Source organism: Cherax quadricarinatus, chromosome 5 (genome assembly GCF_038502225.1).
Source record: "Cherax quadricarinatus isolate ZL_2023a chromosome 5, ASM3850222v1, whole genome shotgun sequence".
NCBI classification, from domain to species: Eukaryota; Metazoa; Arthropoda; class Malacostraca; order Decapoda; family Parastacidae; genus Cherax; species Cherax quadricarinatus.
The window spans coordinates 1,462,343-1,481,517 of record NC_091296.1 but is presented as its reverse complement, the minus strand read 5'-3'; the positions used below and the strand labels follow the sequence as shown (position 1 = coordinate 1,481,517).

The 19,175-nt window shown below is 40.8% G+C and overlaps 1 protein-coding gene across 1 annotated transcript in view; it reads left to right on the top strand.

Moving 5' to 3' along the window:
• LOC128684968 (N-acetylated-alpha-linked acidic dipeptidase 2) overlaps positions 1 to 19,175 on the top strand; it is a 49,683-nt gene that overhangs the window by 15,164 nt on the left and 15,344 nt on the right. The window contains exons 5-8 of the mRNA XM_053771376.2: positions 1 to 36; positions 453 to 598; positions 1,374 to 1,563; positions 8,866 to 8,956. The exon at positions 1 to 36 is cut by the window's left edge and continues 85 nt beyond it. Coding sequence (XP_053627351.2) covers positions 1 to 36; positions 453 to 598; positions 1,374 to 1,563; positions 8,866 to 8,956 — 463 coding nt within the window. The remainder of the gene's footprint in view (positions 37 to 452; positions 599 to 1,373; positions 1,564 to 8,865; positions 8,957 to 19,175) is intronic.

The window sequence follows — 19,175 nt, the reverse complement described above, 5'->3', positions numbered from 1 at the left end:
AGTTCATCCATGCCTTTAATGCCTTTACGCCTGCAGGTGGGTGTTGCAGGTGGTGCTGGAGCCTGCTGGGACAGGTGGCTTCAATGGTGTATGGGTAATGGGACAGATGATGATGGTTTTGGCTGATGGGACAGGTGGTGTGGGGCTGCTGGAAAATGTATCTGAAAATGAATGGTGGAGGAATGATGACAAATGCTAAACCTGTAGGGGTCATACAGAACCTGGGAAACTGAAAGTAATCAGGTCTGATCTGAAGGGAAAGGTAGCGCCAGTTCTTTGGGTCAAGAGTCATTCACTAGCATCAAGTTAGAAGATAAAAAAAGGCCAATAGGTTAGACAGTGTATATGGAGTCCAGAGTCAATATATGTGCTAGAACACAGGTGTAATAGACAGGAACACACAAGTGCCCAAATACACACAGGTACATTTTAATCTTGTGTGTTGTTACCAGGTGACGTCCGTACAGAGGCTGGTCGTGGGGTGGTGTATGTCAACTACGCCAGAGTAGAGGACTTTGACAAGCTGGAAGAACTCAATGTTAATGTCTCTGGCTGCATCGTTATTGCTCGCTACGGCAAGATCTTCAGAGGGAACAAGGTGAGTGTCTTGACTCACGAAATCGTAATGACACGGGTTGTGTCCCTGGCCGTGGTATGGTTTGGTTAAGGTGAGTGGGTCCTCGTCATCTGGCTTCCACATTTCTCGAAAACTGGTCCCCGTCCACCCTATCAATTCCTCTCGGTATTGTGTACTTTATCATATCCCTAGTCGTCCTTTCATCTGATGTTAAAAGGTTCAGTTTCCTTAATCTCTTCTTTTAGGACGTACCTCTTAGCTCCAAGATTTTCGTTGCAGATCCCTGCACGTCCTCCAATTTCCTGACGTGCTTCGTAAGTGTGGGTTCCATACTGGTGCTGCATACTCCAGTATGGGCCTGACATGCAGTATACAGCGCCATGAATACTTTCTTCCTAAGATTTCTTTATCTGCCATCAGGTCTGTTTATACTGTTCCTGTCAGTCGTATAGCCTCGTGTGTCAGTCAGCAGTCAGTCAAATAGCCTTGTGTGTCAGCGAGTAGTTAGTGGTATACACCACAGCATGTTAGCTTTTATGTCATGTCTACTCAGAAGCATTTCACAGATTAGTGGCACTTCATTTGGTTCACAACTGAAAGACCCGGGTTAAATTCTTGGCGAGGCAGATGCATGGGAAAACATCCTGATACCCGCTGACCCTTTTCACCTAGCAGTTATTAAACATTGAGTTCACTGAATGTTATTAACTCTCTAGGGTATATAATAATTTAAATACAATCTACAGCAGCCATGTGTATATTACAGCCTAACTTATAGTGACTCTTGTACCCCCAGGTGCTTCAAGCCCAGGAGCGAGGCGCCCAGGGCATAATCCTCTTCTCGGACCCCAGAGATGTTGCCCTGGAGGGAGTGGAGGCACAAAACGTGTACCCCAACACTTGGTGGCTCCCAGGGTCGGGCATGCAGAGAGGAACCACCTACATGGGCACCGGGGACTCACTCACTCCTGGATGGCCCTCTACAGGTGGGTGACTGGTGACCTTTAACATATGACGCTCACTTCAATTCAATTCAATTCAATTCAAAGTTTATTCTCTATAAGGATTACAATGCTGAGTTTACAGAATCTGGTTATTGTGTGGTTTACATGTAGTAGAATAATAATTACAGAGTGTACCACTAGAACACCTAGCATGGCTAGGCATTTCGGGCAGACTTAGATTAAATCTTAAGTTTAAAATATTACAAAATTATGAGGTAAGTTGGTATTATGGCTAAGTGACTAAATACTAGTTTGTGAGTTTAGCAATGTGAATGCTTTTGTTTTGGCACTATACATAGTTTCAGTATTGGAGTATCACTTATGACTAGTTAAGATTCATTATTTTAAGATTGAGATTGATATTTCTGTTTATGGTCAAATGGGTGAGTGAGTGCAAGTGTGAACCACCTGGTGGTATTCGTGTAATTAGTTGACAGGGTGTATCAGGGAGATAAGATGTTTTCTGATGGTAGTTTTGAAGGTGATGAATGTGTCTGCAGTTCTAGAGTTTTCAGGTAGGGTGTTCCAGATTTTAGGGCCTATGACATACATTGAATTTTTGTAAAGGTTTAGTCGGACACGGGGAATGTCATAGAGATGTTTGTGTCTGGTGTTATGCCTGTGGGTTCTGTCACAATTATCAAGAAAGCGTTTTAGGTCAAGGTTAATATTGGAATTTAAGGTCCTGTAGATGTAGATTGCACAGTAGTAAGTGTGGATGTACTGAACAGGGAGTAAGTTTAGATCTATGAAGAGTGGGGGGGTGTGTTGCCAGGGATGGGATTTAGTGATTATTCTTACTGCGGCTTTTTGTTGGGTTATTATTGGCTTTAGGTGTGTTGCTGCAGTTGAACCCCAAGCACAGATAGCATAGGTGTGGTATGGATATATAAGTGAATGGTATAGTGTGAGAAGGGTAGTTTGCGGCACGTAGTATTGTATCTTGGAGAGGATACCAACCGTTATGGATACTTTTTTGGTTATGTGTTGGATATGGGTGCTGAAATTCAGGTTGTTGTCGAGGTATAGGCCTAGGAATTTGCCCTCATTATGTCTGGCAATTAGAGTGTTGTCGATCTTAATGTTAATTTGCGCATCTCCTGCTCTGCTACCAAACATAATGTAGTAGGTTTTGTCAGTGTTAAGCGTAAGTTTAATGGCTGTCATCCAAGTTGATATTTTGATCAGCTCCTCGTTAACAAGGGTATTGAGGGTGGCAAGATTAGGGTGAGAGATGACATAAGTCGTGTCATCAGCAAAGAGAATGGAGTTCAGGTGTTGAGATACGTTTGGAAGATCATTGATGTATATGAGGAAGAGCAGGGGACCAAGGACACTTCCCTGTGGAACTCCAGTATCAAGTGGCCATGTTGTTGATGCTGTGTCTTTAATGGTGACATACTGATACCTATTAGTAAGGTAAGATTTGAAATATGCAAGCGCATGGCCTCTTATACCATAATGGTCAAGTTTGTGGAGTAGGATGCCGTGGTCTACTGTGTCAAAAGCTTTTCTTAGGTCAATAAAAATTCCTAGTGGATATTCCTTATTTTCCAATGCTGTGTAAAGCAGATCTAGCATTTTTATGATTGCATCGTTAGTGCTTTTATTTTTCCTGAATCCAAATTGGCAGGGGTTGAGTATGTTTTGTGCCGTTATAAATGAATATAGTCTCCTGTACACGAGTTTCTCAAAGATTTTGGGTAGCAGTGGTAAGTTTGATATTGGCCTATAGTTGTTTAAATCTGTAGGGTCGCCACCTTTATGTATTGGTGTAACAATTGCCGTCTTGAGTAGTTTCGGGAAGGTGCTAGTTTCTAGTGACTTGTTAAAAAGTAATGAGATAGCATGCGAGAAGACATGGGCCACTCGCTTGTACAATAATGGTGGGACATGAGACAGATTCCCTGAGTTATTTTTGAGTGACTTTATAATCTTGGTGACTTCCATGGGCTCAGTTGGTGCAAGATAGAAGGAATTTGGGAAATTCCCATCTAGGTAGTCCCCGGCATGGGCATTGGTACGTGGGATTTTATTGGCGAGATTAGATCCTATGGTTGAGAAGAAGTCGTTTATCTTGTTAGCTGTGTCAGTGGGATGCAGTGGTGTTTCATTAGGTTTAGTTAGTGTACTCGCATATAATCTAGTGATACCAGTGAATAGCAGAATACAGTGTTGTAGTAGCAACTAACCAGTATTATAATGGTACTTAGTGGAGTGAAGTGACTTTCATTAGTTTCTTTTTTCTTGAAATACCAGACGTATACTGTGAATTTCATATAACCTGTAGTTACCAGCAGTCTCAATATACACAACGAGAAGCAAATATTACTACAGAAAAAGCGTCCTTCCTCCAAAATTTCCACCAGTCAACTGTAGTGATAATATAGCATTTATTGTGGTGGAGACGGAAAAAAAAATAGAAAAGCTAGATACAGCGATTGATAAACAAGGGTTGAGGTCGACCGTTCGTCACTGTAGGAGCTGCCAGCAGTCACCGGCTCTTCAACACGCAAGTTATACTTTTGTATCAATCAAATCACATATTACTTGGGTAGATAATTTCCAGTAGATCCTTCATGTGTTAGCCCAAATCACCGACCAGTATGTTTTAAATAAGCGACCCACTGATCAGATCAGATCGACTGGTCCGAACCCTTGACTGGTCCGAACCCTTGACTGGTCCGAACCCTTGACTGGTCCGAACCCTTGACTGGTCCGAACCCTTGACTGGTCTGAACCCTTGACTGGTCCGAACCCTTGACTGGTCCGAACCCTTGACTGGTCCGAACCCTTGACTGGTTTCAAACGGTTTCGTTGGACAATAAAGCAGACTGTAAACGGATGGGGTTGTAGGCGCCCTTATAAACACAAACATTAAATATATATCAGGAACGTGCATGGTAAGCTGTCCAATACACAAAAACAGATAGAAACAGAAATACAAATAGCTAGAGCTTCATTTAAGGAGGTTATTAATAGAATATTCAAGAGGTTGCTAGTAGAATTGCAGTAAATCAACCATTCAAATCATTATGAAGCTGTGTGTAGTCTGTGGTCAGTCAAACAAACGGGCTTCCACATGGATAAATTGTCATTTTTGTGGAAATTGGTGTCACGCCCCTTGTGCAGATATCCAAGAACTAGCTACAAGCAGTATTAAAACAGGGAAATGTTTTTGGGTATGCCCAAATGAGATAAATCCGTGGACTAAAATCACAAGGGTATTAAAAGAGGACAACATCAAAGCTGCTTTCATAGAAAACCTGGAAGCTTTCTACAACAAATAGGAACATAAAAAGTCTGGGCTGAATGGTACTGCCCTTGATACTGGCCATGTAGTCAGAAACTGTAAGGCTGGAGATGAAGTCCTGGTAGTCAGTAAATGTGGGGCTGATAGTGCTGTCCTGGGAGACAGTAATGGTGAAGCTGGAGGTGCTGTCCTGGGAGACAGTAATGGTGAAGCTGGAGGTGCTGTCCTGGGAGACAGTAATGGTGAAGCTGGAGATGCTGTCCGGGGAGGCAGTAATGGTGAAGCTGGAGATTTTGACCAGGTAGTCGGGAATTATACGCAGGAAGGAATACATATAAATGACCTCATAGGGGACAGGAGCCATAGTAGGGAAACAAGTGTAGTCAAAGATAAGATAAAACCAATATTGCAAACTAGAAATACCGCAGGAAATAGCAAACAAGAGGACTCCACTAGCAATAGTGAGGATATATTACCAAAAACAACTGGTGGGAGCTCCATTGTTGGTGCTAGGGAGGATAGAAGTAAGACAGGGAAACATGCACCAACAGGAAATACAGTCACAGAAACCCAAGGCAAACGGAAACCAAGCCTCTGCACATAGCACAGTCTGCACAGTCCGATAACATTCTTCTTTGCAAATATACAGGGTCTAAAGCCAGCAACAAACAACAAAATACCTTTCATCCGTGGACTGCTTGCAGAGGCAAAGGCAATGTTCGCGGCTTTCACTGAGACCCACATAAAGGATCACTTGGACAACGAAATATGGATCCCAGGTTACAACCTATACAGATGTGACAGAGTGAACAGGCAAAAGGGGGGGGGGTTGGCCTGTACATTGCAGAGTCACTTGTTTGCACAGAACTGCTTAATGCCTCAAATGATGTAGTGGAAGTTTTAGCAGTAAAGGTCGAGAACCAAAACCTAGTCATTGTGGTAGTCTACAAGCCTCCGGATGCATCCCAGCAATTCCAGGAACAGCTGTTAAAAATTGACCACTGTCTGGAAAATCTTCCAGCTCCTGCACCCAACATCTTGCTCCTGGGGGATTTCAACTTAAGGCACCTAAAATGGAGGAATATAGCAAATAATATTGTTGCAGTAATAACACCAGGAGGCAGCTCTGATGAAAACTCACACTCACACGAGCTTTTAAATCTCTGCACAAAATTCAATTTAAACCAGCAAATAATAGAGCCTACTAGACTGGAGAATACACTAGACCTCATCTTCACTAACAATGATGATCTGATAAGAAATGTCACCATATCAAAAACAATATACTCAGATCACAACATAACTGAGGTTCAGACATGTATGCGTGGAGCCCCAGACCGACATAATGAGACTAGTCACGAGGGAGCATTCACCAAATTCAACTTCAATAACAAAAACAAAACATAAAGTGGGACCAAGTAAACCAAGACCTAACCGATATAAGCTGGGAAGATATACTAAGCAACACAGACCCCAACTTATGCCTAGAACAGATTAACTCGGTGGCACTCGATGTATGCACAAGGCTTATTCCTCTAAGAAAAAGGAGGAGTAGATGTAAAATAGAAAGAGACAGGCGCTCCCTTTACAGGCGACGGAAAAGAATAACAGAGCGGCTAAAAGAGGTCAATATATCTGAAATGCGTAGGGAGACACTGGTCAGAGAAATAGCAAGCATCGAACTTAAGCTAAAAGAATCCTTTAGGAGTCAGGAATCGCAGGAAGAACTAAAAGCCATAAATGAAATCGAAAGAAACCCAAAGTATTTCTTCTCCTATGCCAAATCAAAATTGAGAACAACGTCCAGTATTGGGCCCCTACTTAAACAAGATGGGTCCTACACAGATGACAGCAAGGAAATGAGTGAGCTACTCAAGTCCCAATATGACTCAGTTTTTAGCAAGCCGCTAACCAGACTGAGAGTCGAAGATCAAAATGAATTTTTTATGAGAGAGCCACAAAATTTGATTAACACAAGCCTATCCGATGTTATCCTGACGCCAAATGACTTCGAACAGGCGATAAATGACATGCCCATGCACTCTGCCCCAGGGCCAGACTCATGGAACTCTGTGTTCATCAAGAACTGCAAGAAGCCCCTATCACGAGCCTTTTCCATCCTATGGAGAGGGAGCATGGACACGGGGGTCGTCCCACAGTTACTAAAAACAACAGACATAGCCCCACTCCACAAAGGGGGCAGTAAAGCAACAGCAAAGAACTACAGACCAATAGCACTAACATCCCATATCATAAAAATCTTTGAAAGGGTCCTAAGAAGCAAGATCACCACCCATCTAGAAACCCATCAGTTACACAACCCAGGGCAACATGGGTTTAGAACAGGTCGCTCCTGTCTGTCTCAACTATTGGATCACTACGACAAGGTCCTAAATGCACTAGAAGACAAAAAGAATGCAGATGTAATATATACAGACTTTGCAAAAGCCTTCGACAAGTGTGACCATGCCGTAATAACGCACAAAATGCGTGGAAAAGTCGGTCGATGGATCTATAATTTCCTCACTAACAGAACACAGAGAGTAGTCGTCAACAGAGTAAAGTCCGAGGCAGCTACGGTGAAAAGCTCTGTTCCACAAGGCACAGTACTCGCTCCCATCTTGTTCCTCATCCTCATATCCGACATAGACAAGGATGTCAGCCACAGCACCGTGTCTTCCTTTGCAGATGACACCCGAATCTGCATGACAGTGTCTTCCATTGCAGACACTGCAAGGCTCCAGGCGGACATCAACCAAATCTTTCAGTGGGCTGCAGAAAACAATATGAAGTTCAACGATGAGAAATTTCAATTACTCAGATATGGTAAACATGAGGGAATTAAATCTTCATCAGAGTACAAAACAAATTCTGGCCACAAAATAGAGCGAAACAGCAACGTCAAAGACCTGGGAGTGATCATGTCGGAGGATCTCACCTTCAAGGACCATAACATTGTATCAATCGCATCTGCTAGAAAAATGACAGGATGGATAATGAGAACCTTCAAAACTAGGGAGGCCAAGCCCATGATGACACTCTTCAGGTCACTTGTTCTATCTAGGCTGGAATATTGCTGCACACTAACAGCACCTTTCAAGGCAGGTGAAATTGCCGACCTAGAAAATGTACAGAGAACTTTCACGGCGCGCATAACGGAGATAAAACACCTCAATTACTGGGAGCGCTTGAGGTTCCTAAACCTGTATTCCCTTGAATGCAGGAGGGAGAGATACATGATTATATACACCTGGAAAATCCTAGAGGGACTAGTACCGAACTTGCACACGAAAATCACTCACTACGAAAGCAAAAGACTTGGCAGACGATGCAACATCCCCCCAATGAAAAGCAGGGGTGTCACTAGCACGTTAAGAGACCATACAATAAGTGTCAGGGGCCCGAGACTGTTCAACTGCCTCCCAGCACACATAAGGGGGATTACCAACAGACCCCTGGCAGTCTTCAAGCTGGCACTGGACAAGCACCTAAAGTCAGTTCCTGATCAGCCGGGCTGTGGCTCATATGTTGGTTTGCGTGCAGCCAGCAGCAACAGCCTGGTTGATCAGGCTCTGATCCACCAGGAGGCCTGGTCACAGACCGGGCCGCGGGGGCGTTGACCCCCGGAACTCTCTCCAGGTTAACTCCAGGCTAGAATCTGAGAGTGTTTTCATACCAGTCACTGTCGATACACACTCATCCCACTTGGTCAGATCATTCACTCTTAGTCTTGGTCAGATCACTCACTCTTCCATCTTACTGTAACTCCCTCACCCATCTGACCAATGTACTCAAGGACCTTAATGGGAATGAGTCACTGTGTCTGACTTTTTATCAACCTGATTTCTGTCCTCTTCTTCAGGGTTAACTCGTGTTAATGAATGGTAATATTTTGATATGGTGCTTATCATCAGTCATCATTACTTTCAGTATTAATAATCACTTTTAGCAGTCGTTAATATTAATTATAATAAGGCATAACCAATACGCTTACTCCTGTCTAACATTCTCCTTATTTGTGTACTCCACAGCTCAGGCCTACAGACTCAAGGTTGAAGATGTCCAGCTGCCCAAGATACCCTGTCAACCCATTGGTTATGACGATGCCCGTGTCATACTTAAGTAAGTAAGTAAGTAAATTTATTCAGGTATACACAATACAGTTACATAGAATTATCATACATAGCAGCATATGTGTAGAGAACCTAGGATAACCCAAAAAAGTCAGACAGAGTGACTTATTTCCATTGGGGTCCTTTTACCTTATTATTATAATATAAAGGTTATAATATTTTCTTATTATTCTATAATGAAGATAACATCTTATTATCATACTAAAAAGACTATCTACTACACGAGGGTCATTAAGACTATCTACAATACGAGGGTCATTAAGACTATCTACTACCCGAGGGTCATTACGACTATCTACAATACGAGGGTCATTACTAGGGATAAGGTAAAATTTACACGTATTTTAGCTAAAAAATAGAAAATCATTCCCCTCCCTTTCTGTTGCTTCATTCATCAGACACTTTTTGGCAGTCTTCTTGAACTGGTTCAAGCTATGACTGGCCTTGACATTTGTGGGTAGTCTGTTCCATTCCTTTATTGCTGTACAATAAAAGGTGTTTGAAGCCTGGCCACTGACTGTGGGTACTACAAAGTTGTGCTCTCTCCCCCTAGTACTATGATTGCTGCGGTTCCCAACCTTGACAAAATTGACAGCAAGATATTCTGGACACTGTTTGTGAGCAATTTTATAAACATGATTTAGCTTCAGTTGTTTTACTCTGTCTTCAACATTCAGCATATCCAACTGCTGTAATTCATCCTGGCCTACATGTTCTCTTGGTCCCAGCCCCAGGATGAATCTTACGATTTTGTTCTGGGTGATTTGCAGTCTATCTTTCAGTTTTTTTGTCAAGGCAGAGTACCAAGAAGAGCAAGCGTAATCCATATGGCATTGTATAAGGGCTAGACATAGGGTCCTGCGAGCCTCAGTAGGTAGACACTGTGCTTGTCTATACAGGAACTTCAGCCTGGCATTCGCTTTCTTTACTACACTGTTCCCTATCAATTCTCCTGACATGCATGGGTCAAAGGGGATTCCCAGATATTTAACTGATGAAACCAAAGTGATGGACTCCCCATTACACTGAACATTAAAATTATTTACCCTTCTCAGTTTATGTTTCGTTCCAAAGAGAATGGCTTCAGTTTTCCCTAGGTGTAATGATAGTTTGTTGTCTACTAACCATTTGCTGCAGGACTCCAGTTCCAGTGTTAAAACATTAGCAATATCTTGTGGGTCTTTACCTGTCACTAACAGAGCACTGTCATCTGCATACAGTAGGAGTTTGCACTTGACACTGATAGGCATATCATTGACATAACATAAGAATAGTAAGGGACCCAGAATACTACCTTGGGGAACTCCACATGTTATCGGCAGGGGTTCTGATTCCGTTTTGTTGATTTTGACTATTTGTCTCCTGTTGCTAAGGTAGGACTTAAACCAGTCTACAGAACCTATACCGATAGATTGAAGTTTATTACATAATATATTGTGGTTGACAGTATCGAAGGCCTTTTGCAGGTCTAAGGTTACCATACCTATGAGGTTCCCTTTTGACATTTCAGTTCTCAGGTAATCCATCAGATTAATAAGGGAGGTATCGGTTGAGTAGGATCTTCTAAAGCCCGATTGATAGCTATGGAGAATGCTGTTGTCATTAAGGTACTTAACTACTTGAGAATACACCGCCCTCTCCAGAATTTTAGATATTATACTGAGTATACTAACAGGTCTATAGTTGCTTACATCAGACCTATTATTTTTCTTGAAGATAGGAGTAACTCTGGCCTCCTTGAACCCCTCCGGTACGGTATTAGTGGTGATTGATAGATTTATTATGTGAGCAATAGGGATTGACAGTTCAAAAGCACCATCTTTTAGGAACTTAGATGGGATGTTATCAGGGCCTGTGCTCTTAGTTGGGTTTAACCTGCTTAGTTCTTTTTGAATGAAGTCATGAGATACACTTACTAGTTGACAACTGTTTGGGGTTACCCCTTTATTGGTATAGTATGTTTGAAACTTATCAGAGTCTGTGTTAAAGGTATTTGATGCAGCTGGTAGTTTACTTACTAGTGTTGATGCAACAGATGTGTAGTAGGAATTAAAGCAATTTGCCACCTTAGATGTTTCGTGGCATACCTCATTATCGATAGTGAGTACTATGTTAGACCTATCTACTGGCTTATGGCTATATCCCAACTGTTTTAGTTGTTGCCAGAGCTTTCTGGGGTTATGCTTATATTCTTCAATTTTTGAGCAATAGTGCTTTGCCTTTGCTCCTTTTATAAGCCTCTGTACTCTGTTCCTCACCCTTTGGAATTCATTTAGTGCTGCAATATCCTGTCTGTTTGCTTTAAATCTTTTTAGCAGCTGGTCTCTGAATTTCATATTATCTAATATCTCAGTAGTCATCCAGGGTTCAGTTCTTCGTTTAATCCTAACCTCTTTAACTGGTGCAATATTATTAAGAATGGTAGTGAACATTGTTTTGAATTTTTCCCAGGCATCGTTTACGTCCGTGCAACTTGTTATCTCTGTCCAGTCACAATTGTGTAGCCTATTTACCAGTGTTTCTTTACTGTAGTTTCTAGTTGACCTCATTTTTATTGTCCTGTGTAGGCCTATCCTATCCCTAGTGATTTTCCTGGTGCAGTAAATGATGAAATGATCACTAAGACCTGTGGTAATGACGCCTGACTGACTAATGTTCTCAGCGCGGTTGCAAAGTATGTGGTCAATTAGGGTGGCTGAGAACTGTGTGATCCGGGTTGGTTTATTAATTAGTTGGGTGTAGCTATTTAATCCTAGAATTTGCTTATACCTTTTGCATAGCCCGTTATTCTGTTGCTGAAAACAGATATTGAAGTCGCCCAGTATTATTGTTTCGCAATTGCTTTCAACTCCGGACAAGACTCTGGAAAAGTCTTCTAAGAACTGGTCCTGGGTAGGAGGGCGGTAACTAGTTCCTACTAAGATGGGTTTGGTCTTGGGAAGCAGCACTTCAAACCATAGAATCTCCAGTTTATTGTTATTTAAATCAGGTCTTGGGTTGTAAGCTAAGTCATTTCTAATGTAGGCACATACTCCACCGCCCTTTCTGTTCCTATCTAAGCGTTTTATATTGTAACCTTCTATTTTGACCTCGTCGTCAGTCACCGTATCATCCAACCAAGATTCAGAGATGGTTATAACTGCCGCCCTAATTTTGTTAGCTAGAATCCTAATCTCTGCCAATTTAGGAAGAAGTGATCTTGCATTGACATGAATAAAGTGAAGGCCTGTTTTCATAAAACAATCATAATCATCAATATATGGCAATGGGTCATTTGTATTAAAATTAGGTAAATCAATGTCATCACTGCTAAAGGGTAACTGTGCCAAAGTGCATTTGTTACACACAAAATGAATTCTGGCACCGTTGCTATAATTGTACATACATCCATCATGCACCCACCCCTTACACATTTTACATAAGGTGCCTTTTCTGTTTTTCATGCGTACTTTAGTACAGTGTATGCATCTGTTTGGTAGTGTTTGAGATAATAATGGCTGTATTGTCTCACATTGACCTATGTATGCATTACATATGGAGTTAAGGTTATCATCCCTAGCTACTAGACCGTCATTATTGCCGTCATTTATCTGTCTGTTTTGCCTCTGCACAATAGTTTGAGGTCCTGGATTAATTTGGATATCACCACTTAAGAGCGCTACAATAAGAGCTGTGTGCCATTGTTTTTGTTTGGGTATGCGGTGTTGCCATACCTTGCGGCGATAGTGAGGTTTACTTTTCTGGTAGGATGGCAACTGTTGGGCTTTTACTGTCCAGGGCGCTGTTACTCCATTCACCTTTTCCAACCCCCATGACTGATTTCTTTCTTCATGGAATTGAAGAAGAAATATAAATATAATTATGGCAGCCTGTACCCCTCTAATGCCTGCCATTTTCACTCTTCGCTCTTTTACTCATATACAATAATATTTATTTCTCTTTTCCAGTCCCTAGTACACTTAGTATCTGCTTTAATTACACTGAATTACTAGTAAAATTTCCTCTTCAAAACCCTCTTCACTGCTCACTTTTCCCTTAACTTCACAAAACCCTTACAGTTGACCTCTTCAAAACCCTCTTCACTGCTCACTTTTCCCTTAACTTCACAACACCCTTACATTTAACCCCTTATTCACCCTCCCCTACCCATCGGGGGTTGTGTCGTGTTGTTGTCTCCTGACCTGTTTTGCTGACTCAGCCATTTTTAAAACACTGAGGGGAGTAACACCACCTGACTTTCCTTGAGTTTATAGATATATTTGGCTTTTTCTGCTATGATTCTCTCACTGTACACTGGTCAGCTGAATATAGGTCAGCTGCTAAAATATTAACCTTGACTATTTACCTATTCACTTCTTTCCCCACACCACTGGGGAGGGACCAGTCAATGCCTCCTCTCCCATGCCACAAGGGAGTGACCAGTGAGTGCCTCCTCTCCCACACCACTGGGGAGGGACCAGTCAATGCTTCCTCTCCCACGCCACGGGGGAGGGACCAGTCAGTGCCTCCTCTCCCACACCACTGGGGAGGGACCAGTCAATGCCTCCTCTCCCACGCCACGGGGGAGGGACCAGTCAGCGCCTCCTCTCCCACGCCATGGGGGAGGGACCAGTCAATGCCTCCTCTCCCACGCCACGGGGGAGGGACCAGTCAGTGCCTCCTCTCCCACACCACTGGGGAGGGACCAGTCAATGCCTCCTCTCCCACGCCACGGGGGAGGGACCAGTCAATGCCTCCTCTCCCACGCCATGGGGGAGTGACCAGTCAGTGCCTCCTCTCCCACACCACGGGGGAGTGACCAGTCAGTGCCTCCTCTCCCACACCACGGGGGAGGGGGATGAGGCAGGGTGTGTAGGTGAAGATGAGGGAACACACTGGTTTTAGGCAGCGCACATACCCACATCTTTCATGATGTGCATGAGAAACAAATAAATGTTGTGTCTATTGTAAGCAAGACAATGTGAACAACAGTGTGCAATCCCTGTGTAGTATACAGTGACTGCCCCTCACCCCTCTCCCCGGGCTTGTCCTGCTTGTAATGTACAGTGATCCTCCCGCGCCTCCCATAACCCCCTCGCCCCGGACTTCCTCCACCAAACTACTGGCGCCTCCACCATTCACAGCTACACCCCCACGCCCATGATGTCAGCAATGTCACAAGATATCCCGGGTGCTCAAGAACTTCCACGACAGAGCCAGCACCGTGGAATTCGAACACGAGGCAACTGTCAGTTATACCACAGGGAGTGTGCACTCAATCCCTCAAATCTCAACATCCATGCACACAATGGATGTCTAAGCTCCCAGAGAGTTCCAAGTGGGAACAACCAACAGCCCCTCCCAGCAGACAGAGCTGACAGCTACCACGACTTCACCTCTACAGAGGACCTAAAATCTGCAATCAAATTAACATCCACCAGGAAGCTGCCATAGTGAAGAGCTCTATTCCACACGGCACAGTACTCGCTCCTATCCTGTTCCTCATTCTCATATCAGACATAGGCAGAGATGTAAACCATAGATGTAAACCAGGTCCAGGTAATAGTACTGTATCATCCTTTTCAGGCGATACTAGGATCTGCATTAGAGTGTCATCCATTAAGGACACGGCAAATCTACAAGAAGATATAAACCAAGTTTCCCAATGGGAAACAGAGAACAATATGATGTTCAATGAAGACAAATTCCAACTACTCCTTTATGGAAAACTGGAGGAAATAATAACTAGGACTGAATATACTACAAACTCTAATTAACACAATAGAGTGGAAAAGTAATGTGAAGAACCTGGGAGTGGTAATGTCTGAGGATCTCACCTTCAAGGACCACAACAATGTCACTATCACTGCTGCGAGGAAACTGATAGGATGGACAATGAGAACATTCAAGACAAGAGATGCAAAACCAGTGATGATCAGTTTTAAATCACTTGTTCTCTCTAGGCTGGAATATTGCTGTACATTAACATCTCCATTCAAGGCAGGTGAAATTACAGATCTAGAGAATGTACAGAGAACCTTTACTGTACATATAAGTTCCATCAAACACCTTAACTACTAGGAGCACCTGGAAGCACTTGACTTGTACTCACTGGAGCGCAGGCGAGAGATGTGTCATAATCTACACCTGGAAGATCCTGGAGGGACTGGTCCCTAATCTGCACACAGAAATCACTCCATACGAAAGCAAAAGACTTGGCAGGCGATGCAATATAACCCCAGTGAAAAGTAGGGGCGCCATTAGTACACTAAGAGAAAACACGATAAGTGTCTGGGGCCCAAGACTGTTCAACAGTCTCCCACCAGCAATAAGGAACATTAACAATAGACCCCTGGTTGTCTTCAAGAGGGAGCTGGACAAATACCTAAAGTCGGTGCTGTATCAGGCGGGCTTGGTTCGTATGTTGGACTACGTGCGGCCAGCAGTAACAGCCTGGTTGATCAGGCCCTGATCCACCAGGAGGCCTGGTCGTAGACCGGGCCGTGGGGGCGTTGGTCCACAGAATACCCTCCAGGTAGACTCCAGGTAGGTAGGTAGACATCCACAAAGCAGCTCACCCTCAAGCTGCTACTAAATTCGCTGACTACTTGAAGAAAGTCAACGATGTCTCTGCAAAACGATGTTCCTGAAAAACGATGTCCATGCAAGCAGCAAATCCTGGCACAACCTAGTGCTATTTGCAATGGCTGTCTGGCTGTCCCACCAAGGAGGGACAAGCCCCTAGGAACATCAGTTATTAGGTCAATAAATACATTCCCTTGAGATATTTAATAATTTCTAATATATATTCATTGTCTTCTATTTTTCATTGTGTTCCAACAGATTGAAAATAACTTTCGGAGTGAAGTAATTTATAATTTAGTATTCTTCACATTTTTTTCCTGTATTGTCATAATTCTTGTGATCTACTCATTCTATCTTTATCATCTTTTATTCAGTATTTTGTATAATTTATTTTATGTGTCTTTTTATATTTCTTATCTGCCACATTTGATTTTTTATATTAATGTAATATTATTGATAGGGTAAGAAAAGGACCCCAATGGAAATGAACTTACTTATATACTACTGTCCGTGATTAAGAAATGGAATAAGCTGCGTGGGGAATAACAATAATATAATGGACCCTCAACCAATGCCATTAATCCGTTCCAGAGAGCTAGCCGTTAGTCGAATTAATTTTCCCCATAAGAAATAATGGAAATCCAGTTAATCCGTTTCCGACAGCCAAAAGTATTAACAAAAAAATATTTTTTTTTAAAGATCAAATATAAATATGCGTACAGAAAACAATGACAAATAAATATAAAGCACAAATAAAATGGATAAATGAACATTTAACATTACACTTACCTTTATTGACTTATCTTTGCTGACTCGACTTGTTGGTGTATGACAGACACGTAGGAAGCAAGAGGAAGACAAGTTTATTATGCTTCAATATGATGCTAATATCATCTCTATGGCTTATTTATCTATCATAATTCATCTAATATGACATTATAAACAATATTAATAATATAGAAACATGATATATACTCTAGAATGAATAAAATAAGTCATAATGTATGAGAGGAATAAATGGTGTAAGTGGTGTTGTTGTTGGGTTTAAGGGCGGTGGAGGATTTTGCCAGCACCTCCATCACACTTAACCCTTCAACAATACCGTATATATATGTTTACAGCGCCCCGAATATTTTGAAAAAAAAAATTATAGAAAAAAGAGCACTTTTTTTTACGTGTTCTAGAATAAAAAATATTGGGGTCAATACTTACCGAGATATGAGGCCGAGAAGTTGGCACTGGATGCTCACTTGACGGCAACATGGAGTCCTGCAACTTGCAGAGGTGTTGCCAATATACCTTTTTTTCTACTTTTCATATTTATATAATTTTCATGTTCTGATAATTGCAATTTATAGTAGTTCTTGTCATTTCGTAACCAATCTTTGTTCTGACACTAGTATTAGGTACTGAAATTGCACTCACATTGTCACAAACACACTGACAGGTGGACATTTACACCTGCCTTGGTCACTTACTATTGTCTTGGAATATATACAAAGTATTTATATGATGTCCCAGCAATGTTTTGGATATGTGGAAGTATATAATAATAATGAGGAGGAGGAGGAGATGGAGAAGGAGGAGGAGGAGAAGGAGGAAGAGGAGAAGGAGGAGGAGGAGAAGGAGGAAGAGGAGGAGGAGGAGAAGGAGACGGGGGAGAAGTAGGAGGAGAAGAATACATAATAATAATAATAGATAATAACAAGTTCCCTTGAAGCACGAAAAACAAAGTCCACCCCTGACAGTGACATGATAAGATGAGATAATATTTGATAAGAGCTGAGGTTTGATGAGCATACGCCAGGGTGCAGTGATAACACTTGATAAGAAAAGATTAGAGGTGACATTTGATGAGCATCAGCCCTGGCTTGTTTTCGCTGGTACACAAACATGTCTGTCTGTTTGTCTGTCTGTCAAGCTCCCTGTCTATCTGTCTATCCGTCTAGCTCTCTGTCTCAGAGAGAGTCACAAGACTGCATCATCACGTTTACTCAGATCTTCAAGCAGAGTATAGCACTTTGTCTGGATTTTTTGGGTTATCCTAGGTAATTTATACTATGTATACTTGTATTTATGTGTACCTGTGAGACAGAGATAGACAGAAACAGATTGAAAGAGATAGACAGAGATAGAGACAGAGACAGATAGACAGACAGAGATAGAGATAGACAGAGATACAGAGATAGACAGAGGTTGACAGACCCTAAACTTGGGGTTAACATCACTTTCCTCTTAAAAGAGGAGTGTTAATATGACATTACATAAGTGAATCCTTGGTGTTTGCCGCACGCTCAATTTAACTGGTGCTCCCACAAGGTACTAAGTGGTCCCAGATTTTTTTAATATGGTGCACACCGAGTGTTAAGACCCATTCTATGCTGACCAGGCATCTCAGGGCAATCATGCCAAATTTGGAGGCAGGAAAATTAAAAGGTATATATATGTTTGGGGCGCTGCACACGTGATCACGTATATATACGTTTGGACCGTTTAAGGGTAAATAAGAAATATTTACATTTTAATTTATAAATAAGAAATATTTACATTTTAATTTATAAATAAGAAATATTTACATTTTAATTTATAAATAAGAAATATTTACATTTTAATTTATAAATAAGAAATATTTACATTTTAATTTATAAATAAGAAATATTTACATTTTAATTTATAAATAAGAAATATTTACATTTTAATTTATAAATAAGAAATATTTACATTTTAATTTATAAATAAGAAATATTTACATTTTAATTTATAAATAAGAAATATTTACATTTTAATTTATAAATAAGAAATATTTACATTTTAATTTATAAATAAGAAATATTTACATTTTAATTTATAAATAAGAAATATTTACATTTTAATTTATAAATAAGAAATATTTACATTTTAATTTATAAATAAGAAATATTTACATTTTAATTTATAAATAAGAAATATTTACATTTTAATTTATAAATAAGAAATATTTACATTTTAATTTATAAATAAGAAATATTTACATTTTAATTTATAAATAAGAAATATTTACATTTTAATTTATAAATAAGAAATATTTACATTTTAATTTATAAATAAGAAATATTTACATTTTAATTTATAAATAAGAAATATTTACATTTTAATTTATAAATAAGAAATATTTACATTTTAATTTATAAATAAGAAATATTTACATTTTAATTTATAAATAAGAAATATTTACATTTTAATTTATAAATAAGAAATATTTACATTTTAATTTATAAATAAGTAAGTTTATTCAGGTATACACAAATACAGTTACATAGATTATCATACATAGCAGCATATGTGTAAAGTACCTAAGATAACCCAAAAAAGTCAGAGTGACTTACATATTTCCATTGGGGTCCTTTTATATTTACACTTAATATATTTACTTTTATGCTTACACTTTTATATTTACACTTACCTTGGAGATGTTAGTTTCATTAGTTTGATGGAGGAAATGCTGGCAGAGGTTTAGGGTAGTGGAAGATAGCAGGCCGGCGTATGTTCAGCGGATGTACACACATCCAACAATATTGGAGAGTTACTTTCGTGTCGTTTTTCTATCGCTTACTCGTTTAACTTACTTGCTACACTGTTAACTCTACACTTTATCGCTGACTGGC